At 32.6% G+C, this 26183-nt stretch overlaps 1 protein-coding gene across 3 annotated transcripts in view; it reads right to left on the reverse strand.

The window, feature by feature from the left end:
- Nucleotides 1–26183, reverse strand: part of LOC128233540 (uncharacterized) — a 36637-nt gene that overhangs the window by 8988 nt on the left and 1466 nt on the right. Inside the window, exons 2-15 of one of the 3 annotated variants that reach the window (XM_052947256.1) lie at nucleotides 23297–23632; nucleotides 20932–21222; nucleotides 19246–19557; nucleotides 14761–15042; nucleotides 13855–14163; nucleotides 13312–13620; nucleotides 10032–10337; nucleotides 8474–8620; nucleotides 6854–6893; nucleotides 5748–5836; nucleotides 5298–5313; nucleotides 4361–4376; nucleotides 2460–2536; nucleotides 710–2146 (exon numbers count right to left, since the gene is read on the reverse strand). In XM_052947256.1, the coding sequence (XP_052803216.1) occupies nucleotides 5773–5836; nucleotides 6854–6893; nucleotides 8474–8620; nucleotides 10032–10337; nucleotides 13312–13620; nucleotides 13855–14163; nucleotides 14761–15042; nucleotides 19246–19557; nucleotides 20932–21222; nucleotides 23297–23632 (2396 nt within the window). In that variant the 3' untranslated portion in view covers nucleotides 710–2146; nucleotides 2460–2536; nucleotides 4361–4376; nucleotides 5298–5313; nucleotides 5748–5772. Of the gene's footprint in view, nucleotides 1–709; nucleotides 2147–2459; nucleotides 2537–4360; nucleotides 4377–5297; nucleotides 5314–5747; nucleotides 5837–6853; nucleotides 6894–8473; nucleotides 8621–10031; nucleotides 10338–13311; nucleotides 13621–13854; nucleotides 14164–14760; nucleotides 15043–19245; nucleotides 19558–20931; nucleotides 21223–23296; nucleotides 23633–26183 lie in introns of those variants that run through there. The other 2 variants (XM_052947255.1, XM_052947257.1) reach the window with 2 other exon arrangements.

Below are 26183 nucleotides of genomic sequence, written 5' to 3' on the forward strand. Positions count from 1 at the left end.
TTTATGATATTTTTGCCCCACCAAATGTTTACATGCTCTAGGTGGAATGGGGGTAATTAATTTTTTTTCAATATAATATGTTAATATTAATAACTTTCAGGTAAACACTGTACTAATAAATATAATATTTTTCATCCGTAAATGGTTCATCTATCTGATTTACATTAACAACACTGTCCGTATGTGCTTTAGAGAACAACACCGATTTTAATTCGGATTAAAAGTGTCGACGTCATATGGCGTTGAGGTCCACTGTAATGTTATTAAAAGGAAACTTGAACTCATGAACAGCTTTGTATTTCTTATTTTTGAATTTTAAACCAGGCGCATTCAAAAAATAATTTAACGTTGTTTTCTTATTAAAAAAGCTCAAATCTCTTTTTGTCATGCTCGGTTAAGTTCTTTGTCTTTGCTGATGCAAATAAAAAGGCTACAATTGTAGTATAAGTGATGTATTTAATTACCAACACGAAACGATGAACAACTGTAAAAAAATCAAAAACTAATACAATGGAAATCAAATTATGCAGAAAGTCACGAATCAATCATAAATTTAATGTATTTAATTATCATCTCCACATAACATCAGAATCGAGTATGACCTCCAGGATTGGCAACTACTGCATTAGTCAACGCCCCATAAACCAACACAACTTGCACACGAGGTTCATTGAAATGTTGTACCACTCTTCCCAGAGAGTTCTGGTTCGCAGTCAGGTGAAACAGAGGGCCACGGATAAGGTTCTATTGGGTTAAGATGTAAAAAGTTAAAGGTAAGCCGTGTTGTATGAGGACTTACGTTGTTTTGCTGAAAATTAACTCAGTGCGTTGACGTACCATCCGAACGACGACTAGTTCAACGATTTAGTCAATATATTTTATGGCAGTCAGTGTCCCTTGGAAAAAAATGTGCACCTGATCTTGGCCTTTCTGACACATATCATGTTACATTTACTTGCTGTTATAAACGTGAAATTGTCGAAGGAGACACATTTAAACGTCTAGCGACGGCCTCTTGTTTACGTCCATACTCTAGTATTTCCTAGCGCGATTTTCATGAGTAGGCATAGCAAGTTATGAAAAAAACTATTTTTGTCCCAAATTCATTCTTTAAACTCATGTCTGGTTATGCATGTGATATTTTGTGTTAGAAAGCTGCATGTCACAGTTGCACAAGATGCACGTGCAAATCCTGCGCTGACCCAAACTGACTCCATTGAAGTTTACTGGAACGTGTTTGTTTTTGTGCGTACCAGAGACATGATATAAATGTATCCATTTGTGAAAACTATATTTTTCTAAGTAGCCTTTTGAATTTACAATAGTTTATATTGTCGAAAACATACATATCACATGCACACTGCATGGAGAAAATCAAAATTTGGGTGAAATAAGCATTCTTTTTAGTTTTGTATGCCTTTATATTGTCTAAAATCAATTTTGTATATTTAAGACGGCAAATGACATAAAAATGGGGATTGGTATTGAGTGTAGATAACAATTTTGGATAATGTGCCGCTAACGCTGTGTTGGCTCGACGCTATTTTAAATGTCTCTCAAATGTATATAAAATATAGATTTGCCTGTAAATCCTTAATACTTTCAGACATTTTTGAAAGGGATCATGTGAAATATTTTCCTAGATGTTTATCCCTCTTATTTCTGTTTAATAAGACAAATCAATTATAACCTTTTTTGGACGATCCTTATGTATTGTGTAATATGGATTATTTACAGATGTCCCAACGTAAAGCTTAGGTGCAGCCCTCCGGTTATTATATAAAAAGCAAAAAAAAAATAACATCGTGCATGCTTTCATATATGATATAATCAGGACTAATTGTAAAAAAAAATGTAAAAAAAATAAATAAACACACACTTGACACATATCCGTGGAATGTTGAAAATTAATTGGTAGTCTCATAACTCCAAATACTTCATTGCTTTGATATCCTCAACAAAGAATGGTTCAGCATCGCTTTACAATATAATGAATGTTTCATAGGCAAGAAAAAGTACAAAACGCCTAAAACTTCACTCCTTCTTACGTCATCATACAGCCTCAAGCTTTATAGCTTCCACTAACTTATCTAAAGCACCGTCTGTATCGGGTCCTTCAGCACTGTGTTGTTGTACACGGGATCATCTACAAACCAAGAAAAACAATGAGAACAAACAAGATGCAAGAATTCTGCTTTAAAAATTATTTTAAATCAATGTTTTTTTCAATAAGTTACACATACAATCTATAATGTATACAATGCTGGGTGATTCTCATTACATTTTCCTGTTCAATTACACTCCACATTAAATTATTGCTCATAATAACTATAGCTTTCAAAGCCAATTGATATTTACTTTAAAAGTTATACAACAATGACCAGATAACCCAAACGTTGAAGAAGGGAAACACCTGTCTGATTAAGAAAACATATATTTAATGTATACAATGCTTCTACCTTTGACATTTTCGTACGAAACATGTGTCTTTAAACCAGGCGCATCCAACGGCGTGTACACGTGAACATTGTCGAGGCTGAAACAAAGCAGGTTTGTTAACTATTTACCTCAATATATATCGCATGAGAACGTTAGAGCAAAAACAAAAACTTAAGTGTGACCCTGCCTGCATCGACATCGGTTTGCAATTAAGATGATTGAAATAGATAAACATAGTTTCTCCCGAAGGAGTAGTTTACTGAATCATTGAAGTGAGCACAAATGGTGAAGAGAATTTCACAATTTATAACTGAAATTCATTCTATGAACAGGATTTTATTTTCTGCAATATGATATTTGATGTATATATATATTTATAAAAATATTCTTCCTATTTTTATATTGATTCTTTCATTGACAATTTAAAAGATATTTTGTGTGTTTGACTGTGTTATATGTGCTAAATGCTGAATGATTACGGTAAAATTGAATACAAAGACAGAAATACTGTATAAATTTGTATAAACGTAATTCAGTAATTTGTAACGTAAATGTCGAGAAAATATGTTATGGCAGCGGTGGTAAGCGACCAGATCTTAATCGACCGTTTGTCGTTTAGAAACTTAACTAGATTAACTTGATTGTTAAGTTTCTCGCGAAAGGCGAGTTCACCGAGACGTTGAGGTGACCAAATGAGGTGAAGAGTGATTTAACTTCCAAGTTAGTCAAATATCTTAATCTTATTATATTAGGTTACTTACGTTTTAAAAGATATTATATTATTTCATTGTACCTTTTCTTTATATAGATTTGAAGGTTGAACATTTGTCACAGAACATTTGGCATTTGGAAGGCTGAGCATTCAGACTGATCTGAATTTATTTTTGTCAAATGTATATTTTTAAGTATGCATTTTTGTAATCAGCTAACGCCTATCAGAGTGTGAGGAGTGTGAAGTGTGTGAGGAGTAGCTGCTAAGGTCACAGCGGGGAACGCTTTAAAATCTTCCATTTACCTGAGTATTTCTGTTTTTTCAGTTGTTAAGGTTTAATACACTTTTAAGACACCAACTAAAAGTTGTAAATAAGTATATAATAGCATTGTTTTTGTATACGTATTTGTGACATTTTATGTAATTGAATTGACCATTTTAAAGCCAGATTATTAAAGGATAATTTAATTTGTGTAACTTTTGAATAGTTAATGTGATAGAAATTCATTTAAAATATTTTATGCATAATACTGAATTATGCTATATGTTATAAAGACATAGTATGTATACTTGAGTGAGCTTTGGACACGGTTACATAACATAAATTCCAGACTAGAATTCTATTATAAAGTACATTTTCCTATTAAATTTCATTGCCGAAATCGAAGATCAATTATGCGCTTCGGACGTCAGATCTAACTTAGTAAAATAAAGTTACGTACACACTTTTAGTTTCGTTAGTTACTCATTCCCATTTAACTTTGAATAAATTAACGCTTTGAAAATACTTACAATTTTCTGCTTAATGTAGCTCTCAAACCAATTGGATAGTTATTTGTACTTAATGCATAACTTAAAAGTTTATTGCCACACCAACCCTTACCAAGAGTTGTTCGATATACGCCAGATTTATGTGTACATTGGATGTTACTTTTACGATAGATAATATGTCATAGACAACAGTTAAAGGGTCAGTAAATATGAACGGCAGAAATAATATAGTAACTATGACATACGTACATAATGTACGCACCACGAAATAATTGGTGCCGAATTTGTGATGCATTGTTAAATTCATAGACTGACGATTCCCAATATGTTAAAATATATTTCAAAGAAAGAAAAAATGTAAACCATCTCAATGTTGCTATTCATACACTTGTGTACGTCTTGAACTATCAAAGAAGTATTTTCATTTGTTTATCTCACCCATTGTCGCCATTATCTGTAAAATAGAAAAATAGTAAAATCTGTTTTTTCAGTTGTTAAGGTTTAATACACTTTTAAGACACCAACTAAAAGTTGTAAATAAGTATATAATAGCATTGTTTTTGTATACGTATTTGTGACATTTTATGTAATTGAATTGACCATTTTAAAGCCAGATTATTAAAGGATAATTTAATTTGTGTAACTTTTGAATAGTTAATGTGATAGAAATTCATTTAAAATATTTTATGCATAATACTGAATTATGCTATATGTTATAAAGACATAGTATGTATACTTGAGTGAGCTTTGGACACGGTTACATAACATAAATTCCAGACTAGAATTCTATTATAAAGTACATTTTCCTATTAAATTTCATTGCCGAAATCGAAGATCAATTATGAGCTTCGGACGTCAGATCTAACTTAGCAAAATAAAGTTACGTACACACTTTTAGTTTTGTTATTTACTCATTCCCATTTAACTTTGAATAAATTAACACTTTAAAAATACTTACAATTTTCTGCTTAATGTAGCTCTCAAACCAATTGGATAGTTATTTGTACTTAATGCATAACTTAAAAGTTTATTGCCACACCAACCCTTACCAAGAGTTGTTCGATATACGCCAGATTTATGTGTACATTGGATGTTACTTTTACGATAGATAATATGTCATAGACAACAGTTAAAGGGTCAGTAAATATGAACGGCAGAAATAATATAGTAACTATGACATACGTACATAATGTACGCACCACGAAATAATTGGTGCCGAATTTGTGATGCATTGTTAAATTCATAGACTGACGATTCCCAATATGTTAAAATATATTTCAAAGAAAGAAAAAATGTAAACCATCTCAATGTTGCTATTCATACACTTGTGTGCGTCTTGAACTATCAAAGAAGTATTTTCATTTGTTTATCTCACCCATTGTCGCCATTATCTGTAAAATAGAAAAAACAAAGCAAAAAAAAAACATTACGATTTGTATGTATACGAGCATACATGTATAATCATGTATCTATATAATTGCAATTGCATACTATCTTTAAATGTATATTTTAAGTTACCATGTCCATAAATAATTCTGACAGAAAGGTGACATACAATCGAACATACACAATTCAGTCGAGGTTTTTCAATTTGAGTCTATACTTGTTAGACATTCCTTTAGCTCTGATACAACCAATGCGATTACAACAGCACACAAATTATATATAATCACAGCTAATGAAGCCACAGCCACAGAGAATGGGTTTACCCCGCCGATGGATTAATTGGCATGGAACCAAACTTTCATGACCAAAATAAGTTTTAATAAAAATCAAATTTTGCAAGCAATACAATCGTTATAGATAAGTAAGTTTAAAATCTTACCCAGAGCAGCGTACGGGGACTTATCCTATACAATGGAAATGTCTTCATAGGTCTGAGTTGGGTTGTACCCACGAGTATTAGCTGCTTGTCTGTAAATGTGACAGAGTACTTCGGTAGTCTGTTGTGCGTCATAGGGCCTTCATATCATCATTATTCAGAAAACCATTTAATAATGTTTAAAGCGATTCTTTACACTACAAACGTTCGGTGTTACCATTGCTTTGGTGGAAATTACTGTTTTCATTATAAATAGAAGCATTGTTCTGAAAATGTTCAAAATAATAATGTTTTGAGTATATGTTTGACAATTGACGTTTAAATTCACTTTAGTCATCGGTGGATGTGACAAAGACCCCTTATTATAGCATAGTGGACAGAGGGATACTTTTTAGGGTATGCTGTAATCTAAAATTCAACTAGTGTTAGAATGCAAATATAACCCATGCAGAAAAAAAGGCTCTTAGATCGTATCGTTTTCTCTGCGAAATTTCAACTCATATTGAATTGCAAAAGAATATTTCATGTATGCGTAATGATCATATCATATGTAGAGATAAACCAAAGATGATCATGATTATGTTTTATAAATCATATTTAACATAATAGGATATACATTGAGACTTGTGGACCACAGATTATGGTGCTTTATACTGGTAAAACACGTATTGATACCAACCATCATATTGTCATTTCATATAAAGACCAATTGGTGACAAGCTAGGTACACATTTTTTTATTCTTATTCAAAACACAATATCTTTTTGACATTCATTGCTGTTCGAAGTTTCATTCACATTCATCCAATATCTTTTACAATTCCGTTTCGGTATGTTTTGTTCTAGCATATTTTTCTAGTGAAAGAGGGCAATTTGGTAACGTTTGTTACAGAGTGATGGTTTTTGTACCATATCGATGCATCTATTCAAGTCATGTTATTCTTTTAGAAAAGTTCAGATAAAAAGTAAGATGACATACTTCATTTAAATAAAAGGATTGTAATTCGGACAATATCAACGTGTTTTAATGAGGTTAAACAGACAGCTAAACGGGCATACACGTTTATTATTAAATCTGCTTTGTATTTACTCGCTAAAATGGTGACTTACGTATCTATTGCCTCATCTGTGTTTGCATCATGATACAGATCTGAAAATGAATATCAATAATAATTTATAGCTCGGTTAATTTTCCAATTCTTTGTTCCATGTATAGTCATGTTTATAACTAGTGCATATACGTTTGTAAAGTTGGACGCTGTTTAATAAAAAGAGCACTTTAAAAAAGTTCTCTAGGTCTCTTGAAATTCCAATTATTGTTTAAAAGTGGCTGAATTGGACTGATATATCAGTACAACAGCTCATTGACCTTTATCCGAGTTAAAATCTGCTTATTTCCACGGAGAGACGATAAGACCACTTAATTTTATCTTAAGTATTCAACTTGCATTTTGGCAGGGTGTATGCGTTTGATGTAAGATTGCGAGAATTCATTCGTAGATGCAAAGTAAACTTCTATGTAAGTATATAAGAAAGAGTAACATTGATGAAAAAGTTAGTTTGATTGTTTGCACATACATTGCTTAGCACTGATGACATATCGCATGAAAGTGTTGCCTAAATCGCATTGAAGACTTAAGTATATCGTGTCACACTTATGGCAGCGTTCAACCCAAAGGACATATTGATAGTATGTGCGATTTGAGGAATTATGTGTTTAATAAAAATGGGTATGACATAAATATTTGAGGCTAGTTAAAACTTGATATAACTTGTACATACAATGAAAACGTATAAAGCTTAGACTTTTTATGAAAGACTAACATTTAACAAAACTATTGTTCATCAAAGACTATGGTGTTTTTTTTATTTTATTTTAAGATTTATATGTTCAACTTATTAATGTGATGATTTTTGAAACCTTAAGCGTTTAATCATTTAGTGTGTTTTAACTGTTTGAGTAAAATTAACAGGGCAGTGTTCATAACTGTCTCCCTTCGAATCACACACGGAATAGTCTACAGGTATAACTCTAAATAAAGGACTCGTCCTATCTGTCCTATAATGCAGTAGGTGGAATATATGTTTTGTTCATTGTAAATTAACGGTATTGAATGCGTGTCAAAGATACGTGGTTACGTGGTCCCTGAGCGTATTGTGGTGGAGCAATACATCTGATGTCGATTCTCGGATTATGCAAGTCGTAGTAACTTCGTGAACGATTAACACACTCTAGATCCCCAATTACTGCTAAAGGAGCATCTATGATTTGTTGAATGTGGAATGTCTAGTGTTGGTATTGCTGCTCAGAACGCAACAAACACACTTTATAGAGGGTTCGTATTATAAGATACAACTGCGCGGTGTTTAAAGTTGTAGAGTAGAAACTCAATTATTTGAGGGTCACAAGTGCCAATTCATGGAGGAATAAGTCACGTAGTAAAAGTGCCGCTTTAATAGCAGTGTCAAAAGTGAGTCTTGATAGCGAGACAAAGCGCCGGTTCGTTTAAGAGGGTTTGTTATAGACTCGGGTGTTTGTTGAGAGAAATTAATTGTATAACGTTAGGTCATCATAGCACAAAACCCTAATTAATTGAAAAAGAATGAAAAAAAAACTGGATTCCATGTAATATTCTGGCCATTTATAGTATATCATGGATATTGAATTGTATTATATTATATTGTACAAGTGTTAATTTCTACATTAAATATGCGCACTTAAAATCTCACCTTCCCGAGATAGTTTGATTGGACACAAACAGTCAATGTTGTACTTTCGTCTCAAAACCATGACCACAACTATCACCAAAATAATCGCTGCCACTATCAATGCAGTTGTTCCACCAACTATAGATCCAACGGCTCCAGGTGGTGGTTCTAGATTTAAACAATAGCAACATTTAGCATGCAAACTACTTCAAATTTATCTTGTAAGTAAGCATTTAATATTGTCAAGAAAGAAACATCTATAGGAAACTATATATCTTAAACATCATTGGTACGCCGATATTTTCGGTATTTATTTTAAGATTTGATTAGAGTTAATAACGGCATATTCCTTTAGAAATCAATTTATTTAATAATCAGGCCTTTGTTCTTACTTCTTAGTTCATTAATCCAACGTTGTCTGAGTAATTGGTTCAGTCGATCATCCAAAGTACTATTTCCGTCAAAATATCTAAAAGCCCGATGTTCCTTAACTCATCGTGGCTATGTTATTGAAACATTACCTCAACAAAGCAAACAATCTGTGAAATGATTTTAAAATCAGAGCAGTTCACCTGCTTTTTTTGCGAAGGAGTTATTTTTATGACAATTGTGGATCAATTAATGTCACTCACGTGAACCTTTATGTCATTTAAGCCCAGATTAGTGCTCTAGAGTTTTTTCTTGGATACAAAAAAACAAACTCTAATCTTTCCCCTGTGAATAGGACTGCACTAAATTATTCAAACATTTTACTCTATTTCATTGATTTGTCAATAGATTGCGTTTTTCTTGCCATATTCGTACACAGTCAGGTTTAAATCAAATCAGCCGATGCTTGAAATAGCAACTCAATAATAAATAGGATCGTTTGTGGACTTTTGAACACTTCCTCGGTTATGCTGAAAAAATATTTGCTTGATGATTTGAATAATGCACACCATGAATGGACGAGCAATAATACCGCTTTTCGAGCCTATCTGTCGTATTAGTGAACCATGTTTTCTGTTATCGATTTTGCTTAATGCAATAACACAACTATTTGTTGAAGCACTAGATTAAACTAACTCCTCCACTGAACATGTAATTTAGAAAGACGTTGATATTACAGTTATATTTTATCAACTCGTAGGACATATTTTATTATTTTCTTCAACGTATTCTGTTGAACTTTCACTTTAAAACATCGTGCACTATTCACCGATATTGTACTCAAAAGTAAAACATGATTTTCTGAATCAAGTTCATGGTAACTTATAATTTTAGTTGGAAAAAAATATTCACACGACCTTGTTGCATTGTATTCCATATAAAGCAATATTAATAAATAAGTTACCAGTACCCGGAAGAGACGGAAAGACGGGATTAAATAATTTATTCAACAACTAAACGATGACGGCTACAAGCAAAGCGCAAATATATCACCTGCAAAACCTCCGAACGGTGCTAAATAAAATATCGATTTTTGCGAAAGAAAACTGTTAAAAAATACTTTATACCTACTCTGCTAGAGTTTCTACGTTAGTGATTACCATTCATAGCTGCAATGTTTATGTTTGTATTTGGTTGATTTATTACATACCGACAAGTCGAATTGGAGTGTCGAATTGGAGTGAAGTATTTTGTTTACAGTTTCCTTTTTCATTTCTTGAAAATAGAATGACTTCATACGTCGATCCATCGTTTAATCCTGTAAGTAATATTTTGTACTGTATCTTCTGATCAATCTCATCTGCCGTAAGAACCAAGTATTTCGAACTTTCAATCATTTTGTACAAAACGATAAATGTTTGCTTAAGTCCACCATTGAAGTGACTGATCCACCCGATAGTAGCTGAAGACGAAGTCGTTGTACTATATGTTAAATCAGTTGGACACTGAGGGACATCTGTAATAAATAAACTACAGATATTTTTTTACAAAGAATAATATATTTATAGAAATTTGCATATAGTAAATTTAAGTCGAGTTAAGCCAACTGCTTAACTCATCGAAAAAGAACATCTAGTATAGAGCATCGGTGGCCTTTGTTTGAATCAAACCATTCACACACCGCAAACACTTCATAAACTTGTAGACCTGACAGGATAACATAAGATATTTTATTTCTTTTATTTTGTGATTCTGACCTCCAGCCTTGTCACAACTAGCATTCAATCCTACAAATGTAACCATAGTATAGTGTATTATAAAGCACAATACATAAATGTACGAGGGGTAAATGTGTGGTTTTACACATTGGCCTTCATAACTTGGGCTTTGTGATTAATTTATTCATATCATATGCCATAAACATGAATGCTAAATATGTCCCCTTTCTGTTGGTATACAATTTAAACTTTTGTTTTGACTGATATTCGTTTACTGTTGACGTCAAATGTTTTTGTTAAGCGTTAAGCGTGTGTTATGTTCGCAACAAAACAATATGTTCTAAAATTCTGAAGGTCAATGTTGGTATCTATAGCTTGAACTTAATTGAGTACAACGGTAAAATATTTCAATCACTTTTCTATGAAATATTGCGCATTGGCGACGAAATTATGTTATTATATAGATACCATTACGGAAGTTACAGGGTGCGTTTTTTACGCTTTTCTTTCCGTTTTAGCGTTCGAAACAAATGAATATAATCTCATTTTAATATGATTTTACTAGAATAAGATTTATGCGTGAATGTAGCATAAGCAACAAGTGGAACAACTCGAATTTGCACTATGTTCACTGTCCAAAAACCCGTAACTAAATGCAGGGATTTTAGGGCTTCAATTAACGCCGTTTTATATATTTATATAAGGTAAATCAAATGACTGATGGTTAAAATTAATACTATAAATGCAAGAATAACTGGAAAATTAGATTCTTGAAAAAAGAATGTTTGGTTAAAAACGGGTTAAAGATTCTGAACCAATGCAAAAAATGTAATAGAAGTAAAGTTTCATACTCATTATTTCAAGAAATGCAAAAACATGCATATCAAATGGTAGTCCAAATGAATGTACGCTGATGGACTATTTACGATTTTTGATATGGCAAATCCTTCACGTAAAAAATGTTTTGAACCAAAAGTGGGTAATTATTCCGATCAGTATTCCGGGTTTAAGCATATTGCGTCTATAAAATATCATAAAAACAAGAAATATTACCAGATAATGTTATTTAATAATAGTTCCGTACACAAAAAATAAATATCCAATGTATAACTATAAGTTTGATGGGTTTTTCTTTATTTCATTCTGTCAAAACATAACGATATACGCATGAAGGGCACCTGCAAGACTGCAGTTCACAGTTTCACAACAATCGAAACACTTCGGCCATGGCCGAGTTGTTATGATTGTATTTACGAGGTCTATCTCGAATCTTGTCGGAGATGGCCGAGTTATTACGATTGGGTCGAGTTGTTCCGATTGGCATAATTGTTGTCTGTGTCAGTCAAGTTTCGTTTTATTGGAAAGTTAAATCATGTGTTTTAATTCATTTATTGCTTGTTTTGTGCAAAATAACTTTGCACTTACATGGTGAAATATGAATTTAAACCTTACAACATTGTAAAATATCAATTTAAACCTTAATTATTCTTTTCAAACATAAAATACTTTACTTAATACAATTTTTATATTTTTTAAACCCATCCGGTTTTTGCACAAACCCATTTAGACGTTAGGGATTGGAAAAACACCGTATTACAAGTCTATTATTTTAGACTAATTGAATGGGTGTAAATTATTAAAAGTTGACCATTGAATAAAACTGTCCGGATGCATAAGTAAAGAAGAAACCATTGGCTTCAGGCTTATAAGTAAATAAGTTAATGTAAAAGAAAATATGTTTTAGTGTAATATGTTGCATATTAAAGTAAAAAACAACCTTTTCGTTTCTTTACTGTAGATATGCTCAAAACAATTGAGCCTGATAATTCATGTATGTATAGAGTTCGGACTTTTTCTGAAAAAAATGTTTATAAGTTTGCTTAAAGCGATGTGTTTCAATGAATCTACTTTCTTTTGATATAATTTGATACTAATTATTTTTTGTTATCAAAAGTAAGGCTAATAATAAACAATTTTGTCTAAAACTATAATTATGTTTGACTTTTCTGTTTATGAATAATAACAAATTATCTAAAAGAAGCGATATTATATTTCAGTTTAATAAAATAAGACATGGTAATATTCTAGAAAAATGAAACTTAAACTTTTAACAAGTGTTTTTCATTATATAATTCTAGAATTAGCAATAAATGTTTATAAAGGAAGTCTTTGCAAGTAGTATTAAAATCTAAGGCATACATTTCATAATGACGATAAGTTGACTCAGAACTTATGCATTTTATTAATTTATATTTATGTTTCTAGCAGAAAATGTTTTTTTGTTTATTTCTTATATTTGAAAGATAAAGGAGCATTCGGGATCAAACTTGAATTGTTCCAAGACCTTATTTCCATGTTGACAATTCACCAATGTTCCGCATATAAAACGTATCATGTAATGCATTTTACAGACATTATTTTCCAGCTTTTCCTTTTCAAATATGGTTATATAGGATTAATACAACCATAATTAAATGCAATATTAATAGAAACCAGTTTTACAGCTTGTTTACAACATTCTACAGCTGATTAAGGCCAATTTAACACTTTTCGGGTTGAAAAATAAGTCATTTTTTTAGTGTTAGTGCCGATTTAAAAAAAAAAAATATTACAAATTCAAAATTGAAAATTTATACAGTTCTGAACATGTCCTAAGCTGGATAAAAAGTATATCAAATTCCATTACAAGATCCCATTTTTAAAAAAAAACCCACAGTGGTTCATGCTAATAAAGGTATTCAATAAATTGTTCAGTAAACAAAGTTTAAATACCTTGAGGACTTAAGTTGAATATTTTGTTGAAGTCTGGACTTATTCCATTGGACACCGTAAGCAGATAGGTTGTAAAATCTTCTTGCTCAATAGCATTGATGGTGAATGTTGTAAAAACACCGGCATTGCTGATGGTGTATTTGTCACTGTTGTGAACTTGAGAATACGTTGTCCCTTTCCATTTGTGCCATACATATCCGTCTTTGTTTGGAACAGGATATGCCACTACATCAAAGGAAAACGTTGCATTGCCGCCAAAAGCCCCTGTAACATTGCTTTCCCATTGACCTCCTGATGCTCTTGGTGAACCTTGTAAAAATGCATTTCTTTAGGATTATGGGTGGCTTTAAAATAATAAAATACCTATGGCCTTTTTCATACTACATACTAAACCCTTTTTCTATAAACGTAATGATTAGTTCACACAAAATTAAATCCTATACAGTACGTCATAATAAATTCAACTTTCGATTTTTTATGTGTCTAAATTTGTTTAAATGAGCATCATAATTCGGCAACTGTTATAAAATATGGGTTTCTTACATCGAACATAAACGTTCATTTCTTTCATTGGTGCCGTCTCAATCTCTGTGTAGTTGTTATATCCACGACAATAGTAACTTGCTGTATCAAGACAGCCAGCTTGTTGAACATCAAATCTCAAATGAAGAAACCCGTCGGTCTTTTTTAGAGTAACGTTGTTCTGTATCCTGTCCGATTTTCCAAATATAATGGTGGAGTTTGGGTTACTGTCAACTTCACAATAGAAGTTAAGCGTTGTGTTTTCATCAACAGTAACATTAATCGCGTCGAGATGACTGGTTAAACCAAACTTGGTCACAGACGTTATGTCTGCATAACACAAACGCATATGTTTATAAAAGTAATTAAATGAGAACAAAATGACTTTGTTAATCTTGCTTGTCATTCGATATATTATTAAAAAGCAAGGTATAACTGGTTGTTTCTCAAATGATAGAAATGTTGACTATTTACAGAAATACATGTACTATAAAAAAACTAAAAAAATATGTTTTTGTATTCGTAACATGACTCATGTAATTTTACATTTCTTAATTCGCATTTTGAAAATAATTTAACACTCGGAGCAAGGCTTGCATGTCACAAATGCAATTGACACACCTAACTTTACACTTTTAAGATAAAGTTGTTTGGCTGTTTTGATACCAATACTAAAAACTACAGAAACGAGCTCAGTAGCAAAAAGTTTTAACATTAACCCGGTTTAATGGCACTGGGTACACGCCAAAGACATAGAACACAAAAACAAAAAATCACGAACAAGAAACATGGAAGAACAGTATTGAATCGTAATTTGTTTAAGGTACGTGCGGGATCAGAGGGACTACGACGAATTATACTTTGTTTCATGCAACAGCATCGTACCACAATCACGTTCTAATGTTAGCTCATAATATGAACACTTACACCATACGTTAACCTGGAAAATTCCAGAATCCTCTCCAACTATTTCATTCTGCTGTCCCGTTGGCTTCATGATGTTACGAACTGTGCAATTGTACATACCACCATCGCTTTTCTTCAGTGACGGAATGAAATGTGTTCCTTCGGTCCATGTAATCCGGTCGTTTAACCGAGCAATTACGACTGTTGTTTCTGTTGGGTTACCTGGCTCGTATTCACATTTCAGAGTTAAATTTTCACCTAACAGAGCGCTAAGCCTGGGAAGTTGATGCAACCGTGGCGAATCTAAAGTGTTAACATGACATTATTAATCAAGGATTATATGTTGAAGGAATAAGGTTCATTGGTTTATGAAAATATTAAATTCTTATATTCACTAAATATTTGCAGAACCTCTCTGGTATATTGCAACTGCGGGGCCGACAGAAACATTTTAAAATTAAAATTAAATTAAATTGTGCCTTCTCATATCTCTTTTAAAAAATTATATATGGGGCAGAGCACAGGTGTGTGTATTTGAAACAAGGCGCTTGTTTCCATCTTAATACATAATTTTGTAATTGAATTTTTAAAAACAAACGGAAAATATATGTCATTGTATTTACAAATATATATAAATATATTAGGGATGCAAACGAATGGTAAAACAGGTATTCGAATATTTGGTAATTCTTTCAATCGAATATTCGAATATTCGATTACCGAAATACATATTTTAGAAGATGTAGTAAACTACTGATTTACTGAGGATCCTGATTTTCCCAAAATGAGCTTTTGAAATTCTCCATGGACAGGAAGAAAAAAACCAATCAAACAGTGTTTTTCGCCAATGGAAGGTCTACCGTAGAATGATCAGCCTCGTTATGAGATTGACCTCTAAACTGACTAAATATAACTATAGAAAACCCAAACCAACTCGAGAACTAGTAAAATAATAAAACGAAAAGATGAGTGGATTGGAATCATCTATTGTACAACAATAGTGGAAATATATCCTTAAATCCATTTCAAAGCAAGAAAATTGTATCGAAAGATGGAAACGGTTTACAGCACATCATATGCAACAACATTATTGAGCCCAATATTACATAATTATGGCATTCATATCATCACCTCGATTTGCGCTATGTTGCACAGTATAATTTGCAGCCAAGAAAACACATTTGTGTTAAAACCGATCCCTAGCATGTTATTGTAAAAGTAGGGGGACTTTTTTATAGTACCCGACGGTATGTCCCTAAATTACACATGATGCGTGTATAGTCATCACATTCACACCTCTGGCATTAGGGGCCAGTCGCTGTAAAAACAAGATTACCGAGCTTTATAAACAACATTAGTGATGAAGGCAAAATGTGTTTTGTTCTCTTTATTTAACATTTTTTTTCGAATATTCGAATTCCGATTTTGACATTCGAATACCAAACGTTTGATCGAATATTCGTTTGCATCCCTAATATATATATCAGTCTGATAATGTTCATCTAATACTGATATTAAAATGGAAAGTACAAGGACCAAAACAGACCACAAATGCATCAAAATAGCATCACCGCTTTGATGGGAATATCGCCTGCGAAAAGTCACTAAAACTCGAATTCAGTGGAGTTATGTATTTATCTAGGACATAAGGCCATATGTTCACACTTGTACCATCATGTATCAGTAATTACGAAATAAACAACCAAAATCTTAGAATGGATACTGCCGCCAGTTTATGCGAAGTAGATGGCATAGAGTCATTTGTAGGTAAAAAATACCGATCAATAGGGCAATAGGGCTGATAAACTCTTATAAACATAGGATTTGATATAAGAATAAGTGAATTTGTTCGCAAGGTTAATAAAAGAATATCGTATATAATGTCGCATTTAGATAAGACACAGTAACTCAGATTCTGACCAGATTCCAACTAATAAAACATTTCTTCAAGGCCAGACCGGACAAGAAATATCGCAATAATATAGCCTCTCAAGTGTCGGTTGCAGCTGTTTAAAATAAAAGAACTGAAAAAAACTTTAGCAAGGCCAGATCGGACTAGAAATATTGCAGAGATATAGCCTCTTGAGTTTTTCCAGGATTTGACTTATTGATCTAATTTATGACCTCATGCGACATAGTTTCAAACTAAGCAAAGATTGCTTCAAAGTTTCATGAATATTGGAGCTTGTATATTTTCTTTGTTTCTTTACAAGTTTTCTTTAAGAGTTGACCTTATGACCAAGTTTTTGACTCCATGTCACCCACATTTTAAGTCTACCTAGAATACATAAAGGGAATTATTCTGACCACAGTTTAAACTAAGTTTGACCAAACACTTCTAATAGTTGGTTTCGGACATGATGGTTGAAGTTTTTGACCTAGTGATTAAGCTTCTTACTTCATGCGACCAAGATTCAAAGTAGCTATTGATTTTATCAAAGAAAACATTTTGATTGCGTTATATAAATATTGCCTCTGATGTTTTCCTGTCATTTTTTTCTATGTTATGACATAGTGACCTTGTTTTTAACACCATATGACCAAGTTGCAAATTAATTCTAGAGATAATCTAGGAAAACAGTCTAACAAAATATTCATCGATATTCGACCTAATTTAATGTCTTCCGCGTGCTCCAAACATAGAATATAATCCATTAACTGAGTTTCTATGATTTGACCTAGATACCTAGTTTTTTGACACCACATGACCCCTTAATTGATTTTATATGATTTGACATATTGACATAGTTTTTGACCTCATATGAACCACATTTACAAGCAGTAAGAATATTTTGAGATGGACATTCTGACCAAGTCATCAACTGACCAATTCGTAGCTCAACAAGGTTCCAGTCAGAAAAGTGGACATACGGACGGACAAAATAACGTACGGACGGACAACGCCTAACAGAACAATACCCTATTCGATTCGGCAGAGGATACAATATGAGCATCATCAGTGCCAGCATTTAATTTGAAAATAAGCGCTTTTTAAGGATGGTTGTAAAATTCAACACAAAAATGCCATTGAATGATTGGCTGCTTAAGATAGTCAATTGGTCAGTATGCATTTAAATATAGTGTATTATGTTTTATAATAAACAAGGAACGGTACTCTATGCATCATAGAGGCAAAGATTGAATAAAGACATTATCTTTATTATTTATCTCAAATTGAATCATATCTAAATTTAGCTAAATTTTAAGATGTCATCTTAATTCCTGGTAAAACAAAATCTTATTCATCATATTGCATCAATCGTTTGCCAAATAGCCCTGAACATAATCAAACTTTGTATGAACTAAAAATTAAAGACAAGAGATGTTTGTCCACCCTAATGCACCCTTAGCATCAGTAAGATTTATTCATGTGTTTTAGTGGTTGCACAAGATGTTGATAAAATCGAAGAGGAATATAGCTTTGAACATCGGTTTCATAAAGATGTTGACTGTGACCGTGACCTTTGATCAAAGAACACCCAAAAAATAAGAATCAAACACTAGTCAAGGAAAACCTAGCACTGATTTTTTCATAGTCATTGGTCGTGCCGTTGTCAAAATATTATACGGTTGATGTTTTTTTAGACTGTTTACCGTGAAAATAACCTTTAACCTACTGACCTCTAAAACAAAAAAGGTCACGTGAAACATACCACCAACTAGTCAAACGATTCTGAAGATATAGAGTTCCCCGCAAAACCAGCTTAACGGGAATCTTAAGTTGACTTTTGATGTTAATACACCACCTTAACTATACACACGTTGTCCAAAATAAAATAAAATGAAAACCGAATCACAATTTTCAACATAACATTGAATTAATGTGTTTAACCTTCTAGTAGGCCTTGATTCTGATTCTGGATTGTTCAATATTTGGTCTCACGAAAGAACAAAACCTCAAAACGCCATGTTTTGGAATAGTATTTTGTACAAATAGAACATAAATTTATGATATTCTTTTAATCATTGACTTTTCCGTCTAAAAGTGATGTTTCAAACCGCCGACAATGAATTCATTTGCACGCGTTCATTTTTTTTATCTCAATATTGTTTTTGTTTTAAAGAAGCTTAAGATAATTTCCATCGTAATATTCAAGTTCTTCTGATATTTTTTAAATGTGGCTACAATAAACATAAGCGGGACTTTCCGATTATGTTTAAAGAAAATAAGTTTAGATGTATAATACTTATAATTACTATGTAAATTCATATTAACTTCACAAGTATAATTAAGCTGTTAAAAACTCTTGAATGCTCTCTTCAAAATTGTTTATACAATTAACAAACAATCTCCGCGGTTGTTGTTTTATAGTCGAGAAAAAGACATAACTCGCCATATATTAAGGCCATAGCTATCAACCTTGTTTCTTTGTTTCTGGCAAGTTTCATATTAAACTGACGACGCCACTGCCACCACCGAAAGCGACACCAAGTCAGAATTCCACGATTTTCAATGAAGAGCTGAAAATCACATGATTTTCTTTATATAATACTGTAGAAACTTACATAGTACATCCATGGTGACATCAGAAGTTACCTCTGTTGTAACTGGAGTTTTGCTGGTATCCGAAGGTGTCATCGTTGTTTTAACGGTACATTTGTAACTGCCTCCGTCCTGAATTTTGATCCCGCCGGTCCAGCTTAAAACTGAATTTGAACTAACAACGGTACTTCCTTTGGTCCAAGTAAAGTCATAAGTGGATGGATTAGGTTTTCCAAAACTGTGACACGTCACCGTCTTAGCACTGTCTTTAATTATGCTAATCGCGACGCCCACTGGAGAACCGTTCACTTTGAATTCCGGTGTTGAAGGGGGATCTGCAAAGGAATATAGTTTCAAAGATTTGATACCGTACCATGAAAATAAAAATCAATAGGTTGTAAATAAAATGATTTTAAAGATGGGACAACTTGTTTATAATTTTCTTTATATGTCAAGTTGAGATTGAAACCTGTTTGTTTGTTTTCGTTTGAAAAACTTTTTTAACATTTTTTTTCTCGATATTCTAATATTCATATATCGCATTGAATGATTAAATGATACTAAAATAAAATCATCATTGTACAAATAATATCTGCACTTATACATCCAAAAAAAAACAACATGATACTTATATTAATAAATAATGTGTGTAACAGTACTTTGATACTTAACTCTTTTTCTGATTAATGTATCGGTTGATTGCTTGTTCGAAAACATTCCTAAGCGCCAGTAAACAAACAAAGGAAGACTATTTAAATCTGTTATTGATAAAATATTACATAGGAAGAAGAAAGAAGTTTTAGTAAACAGTATATAAATTATTATAATCAGGGACAAACTAATGCTACTATATCATACAGTGGACGCAGTATTCATAGTTGTTTTTCATTTTATCTAATATAAACTGACATTTTGTCACGGGGGAAATATATGATATAGTAAACAACAACAGTCGAATTAAGATAGCTTGGCCATAGATGTCCGGCTCAAAGTTAAATTTAACACATCAGTGACGCTACAGTAACGGCATTCAGTTATACTTACACATAATATTGACGTCAAATATAGCCTATTGCAACATCAGTGACGCTACAGTAACGCCATTCAGTTATACTTACACATAATATTGACGTCCAATATAGCCTGTTGCAACATCAGTGACGCTACAGTCACGTCATTCAGTCATACTTACACATAATATTGACGTCCAATATAGCCTATTGCAACATCAGTAACGCTAGTGTCACGTTATTCAGTCATACTTACACATAATATTGACGTCCAATATAGCCTGTTGCAACATCAGTAACGCTATAGTCACGTCATTCAGTTATACTTACTCATAATATTGACGTCCAATATAGCCTTTTGCAACATCAGTGACGCTACAGTCACATCATTCAGTTATACTTACACATAATATTGACGTCCAATATAGCCTGTTGCAACATCAGTAACGCTATAGTCACGTCATTCAGTTATACTTACACATAATATTGACGTCCAATATAACCTTTTGCAACATTAGTGACGCTACAGTCACATCATTCTGTTATACTTACACATAATATTGACGTCCAATATAGCCTGTTGCAACATCAGTGACGCTACAGTCAAGTCATTCAGCTATACTTACACATGATTTGTTGTAGAAAACAACATTCGCATTAATGTAGCTTGTAACAATCACATGATTCAATTGTACTTACACATGATATTGATGTCCAGTTGAACCTGTTGCAACGGTCCCGCCTCATGCGTGGCAGTACACGTGCACGTGTTGTCTTGGTTACGTCGCGCTGTGAACTGTACAGAACGACTGACTGAACCGCCGTTTATGCTTGGATCAGACTCGATGCCATTGTAACAACTCCACGCAAGACTGGCAAGAGGATTACCGCCAGTACTTCTACATGTCAGCCGTTCGGTGCTATTCTCTATCATCTGGTAGTCCGTTATTGTGTTAAAATCGTCAATCACTGGCGGATTAGGTGGAGAATCTTCAATATAATAACGATTTGTAAGTTGTAACTCATATTGTATATTATACATCTGCAAAAGGCTGACGCTTGCAGTGTTCAATTTTCAGTCGTTTATTGTGCTCAGTGCCCTTTAAAACGCAAAGTTTTACTACATTATAATGATTAATTGTTTTAGAAATTTGTTTATCAGAACCCTAAGCACAACAAAGAGGTATATCTAGATAGCGTTATTATTCATGATTTTACCCCAATTTGAATCATTTGTTTACTTATTTAGATTGCAATATTAAAGAAAGAACTAAAATATCTCATTTTGAAAACCGGTCTTGTCAGACAATACATAATGTCATCTTTAAAACACTTGGCAGAATATCGATGAATTGTAAATTGCATTGTTAATAAAAGTAAACTTGGAATAAAAAAAAATCCTGATGAAACCTAAATTTGCTTTATTTTACGATTTTGGTTTGCTTGTCATGTATGTTGAAATTTTTAAGACATATTATAATGCTATTAGTCCCTGCACATAATGTAATAATATAAATAATATAATATAAAAATCACAGTCTTAACATATCATTTCTTTTCCATTTTTTATTCTCTATATCATACTGTTAATAGCTGCGTTTATAAATAAACTGATTGTACTGTAAGTCTTTGATTTTCATATCGAAATATAACCCTCAAAGAATTTTGATTAGGGTCCCAAATGATGGCATCTTTGAACGGAGGATGTAATTTGAAGTTATGTTAAACGTCAAGTTGAGTGACAATGCAAATATTTAAATAAGATGTTGCTCACATATCATAAATATTTTCTTTGATTTTTTTAAATGGTTTCATATACAACATTTGTTCATGAACAATACACAAAACACTGAATATCAACCAACTTGAAACGATCATCAGCACATATGTAGTATTTATCCATAGGCGCTAAAAAAGGAGGCCGAAGGAGTGACCCAGTGAAAAGGACAATGTACCAGTATTCCAGCGTCCTGGATTCCATCCCTGGCTTTGGAAGCTAAGATTTTACTGCCAATGTATGTTAATGTATTTAAAAAACGTTGCTTCGAAGTATTTCAAAGATGAACTTAAATTACTAATATCAGTTATGTTTATACGTTTTTTTTGGCTTTTAAGACAGTTTTATTACATTAAACACAAATAAAAATATGGCAATAAATACGTAAAGACACACCGATTTCATTTTCAATGATCAGGAGATATGATAACAATGATTGGAATTGAAACGGCTGGGGTTTTATTATTCATACGTTACTATGAACAAGTTGAAATTAGAGGTTGACAAGCCAGATATCATATCGATATAGATCTGTTACATGTGAACAAAACCAGATAAAATAAATTTTGTTGCAAAATGTTCAATATGAAAAATGTATTATACGGCGAAAATGATGGAAGTGTGTATAAAACGCGTGATATTACACTTGATTGCAACTAAATAATATACATATCAACGTTGGCAAATTATTAGGTCCGAGAAGTTACTATGTCACTTTTTTGTACTTCTCAATTTAAATTCAAAATTAAAATGTAAGCATTAATGGGTCATTAAAATACAGAGAATTGTTAACCATGACTATTTATGCAAATTAGATACTTGGCACTTCAAACGCATCGTATGTTTGCTAGGATACGATTAATATGAAATTGATCCTTTATTGTGAACCAAAATAAGTACAGCAGAAAGGAAATTCCTGTCACGGAGCTATTGGATCAGAATTTTAATAAAAACAAACATAAGCAAAAAAGGTCATATGTATATACATGGGACGGTGTAAGAATTTTAACAATCCTGTCAATTTGTGGTATCACTACTGTTTAAGGAAATGTATTACGGTATTAACTCGACAGATATGAGAAAAGTTTAAATCCAAATCCATTTCTAGATCTACGGTTGACTACATGTGACGAATAAAATCGTATGTATTCATCATAATTGAAACCTTATTTTCTACTACAGCTCAGAATTACTGTATGACTGACACCATGCTTTCTGTTGCTAACCTTATTAATGATTTAACATTGCCAAGATTACTCTGATGATTACGGAATTGAAAACACTTACCTGACACACTGACGATAACACTATTTCCGCTGTTTATATTCAAATTTGCTTGGCACGTAAAGTTGTCGTTCTGATAATCCCGTTTCACATTCAAAATAGTCAGCGTGAGACAAGTGTAGGTGAACAGAGTTTCGTTGAGACCAGGTTTTCCAAATATTGAACATGGTTCAGGTTGTTTGATTTGTATATTGTATTTTCGTGTCGAATTGTTTCCATTGTTTATCCAATTTATTAAATACATCTGTTCATTTCCAGTATACGTGCATGTTAATGTTAGTGATGACCCCTCCGGAACAGTCGCTGCTGATGAACTTATGGTAACGGAACCATCAGCACCTATAATAAAAACATGAAGTACTTTTTAGAAATGTGTTATTTTACCTTTAGACATTGTATGCACGAGTTTAGAAGCGTACACGTATTGTGCAATGAGTACGGTCACCAAAGATGGAGTCATTTACAGATATTTCAAAGAAATATGTATTTTTCATAATATTTTTTATAAGTCACTTTTATTAGCAATTCGAATTTACTCCATTTTCAGGCTTATGCGGGAATATATTTTTCATTATTTACTACAATTACTTTGAAACTTTGAACTTTTTTTCCAGTCTGACTTAAAATCAACAATATTAATTGTGTGTGGGCCTTTTTGAATCAACGTCACGAAGACATATATCATACAATGACCTAATAAACTTAGGGGTCCGAATGGCTCATGTACCGAAATGTCTTGTATCGACACAATGTATAACGAATGCTATCTAAAATAATCATATTATGTATTAGTGTGTATTTAAATTCTCAAAATATATGAAATAAATACCGACGTCTGAAATAATTTTGCCTGCGAATAATCAGACCTTATTTAAACCATGGTTTATTTGCCTTTTTAAAGAGTTATTAACAGACAAATCATATACTTTAAGCTCATCTGCATTTCTAGCAGTATCAACATGAATATCAGATAATTCTGAAAGTTTCTTCATTTTGCTTACATTAAATCTCCATTGTATACAGACTCGAACTCGAGCGAATGTCTGCCGAGTCATTTTCAAGCTACATGTATGTGTGTAGAAGAGTGCTCCTAATAGAAGCCTCAAATAAGACTTAAATGTGATAGAATCAGTTTTTTTGTTGCATAATTCATACAAAGCGCGTAAATGCCTGGCACATGAGCGTAACCCGTCGGTTACCAAACTGCATTCGGTGAATAGCTCATGTTCCGACTTACGAATGCAATTGAGAATTGAGCTTATATGTTTCCTTAGCAGCATTAATATATGTACACACATATCTACTTGACTCAATAGACAGACCAGAAATGTATATAGATAAGCATTAAGCAGACACGAAACATAGGCAGACACAATCTGCCTGGGCTATTTTTTTTGGCCTTATTTTATCCTTCACACGGGGAAAAGATTACTCATATTTATAATTGATTAGTTTCTCTGAATGAGTTTCTTTGTAAACATAATCACTTGATTGACGTTTTCAAGAAAAAAAAACACACTGCCTTTTAAAAAACCAGGTAGTGTATATCGATGAAATTATGCAACTACCGCCATAGGCCAACCATTTTTAAAGTGAATAAAAATTAAAGGACGGCGGTATTATTATGTTTTAATGGGTTTTATTATCATTGTATTTGCTATCTTTAATTGTTTCTGTTTTTATCGGTAAAAATGCAGTAATTAAAAATCGATATTTTTCTTCCAATGTCGCGATTTAAGTAGGATATATATTGTGTTTGTACCGGAATTGGACAAGAAAAATCAAAATGGCAATATTACAAACGTCAAAGACACTATATAATGCTTGCACTAACTAAGGACCTACATTTAAACGTTTAATTATTCTATAATGACAATTTTATTTAATGGAACATTTTCAGCATTGTCGCAGACACAAGATGTGGTGTTACTGAATAGCTGTTGTGGTAGTTCTGCCCTATTGAAAAGAAATATTTCGAACTCCCTATCAAAGTTTTGCATCCCTTGGGAAGTTCTGTGTGGCAAAGGTTTGTTCAACATATTTGCCGTTAAGGAACACATGATGCAATACAAATGTCATGATGAATACGCAAACTTTGCTACACGTTTAAGCAGGATAAGAAAGGGTAATCTTAAATCTGAAGGGATCAAAATCCTAGAGGACAGAGTCACTAAAATTATACATAAATGCTTCCGTAGACAGGCATTACATATATTTATAACGAATACTAAAATAGACAAACGCAATTGGGAAAGGCTAAGGGAATACAGTTCAGCCTACACTTCAGTTAACTAGATTGGAAAAAATTCAGCATCTCTACAAAAATACTCTGTTTCTTATTATAAATCAGATATGGGAGAAAATTTAAAACACTAGTAATCATAGAACTTCGCAAATGCGAAAAAAGAAAATGATGTTCAATATGGTATTGTGAATGGGGCTCAGTGAAGGATATTTGATTTTGTAACAAACTTCAGCAATGTTCACACTATTTTAATCAAACTTGACAAGCACAACGTTCGAAAACCGACAAGAACATCATCACCATTTGACCTATCTCGCTAAAATAAAAGTGTTGTGCTAATCAAACGCGTTAACGGTTTATTCTCAACCTTCTCAAATGGGTCAGTTTGATTGCGAATAGCATGGGCACGATTCCCGCTAAATTCTTCAATTGCTTGTAACATCCACGATGGACACGGTGTATCAGTTGTTGAGTTTAAGTTGGCATTTCCACACGAGGTAAGTGGCGGTAAGGCATGTAGTGAGTCTATCTTTAGCACTACAAGGCATAATGAATCTACACGTTGATGCAAAAGGAATACAATAAGGAGCTCTTGTTAAAACACACATGACTAAACTACAACAGACGATGCAATTGGAAAGCTCG

Source organism: Mya arenaria, chromosome 5 (assembly GCF_026914265.1).
Source record: "Mya arenaria isolate MELC-2E11 chromosome 5, ASM2691426v1".
Classification (NCBI taxonomy): domain Eukaryota; kingdom Metazoa; phylum Mollusca; class Bivalvia; order Myida; family Myidae; genus Mya; species Mya arenaria.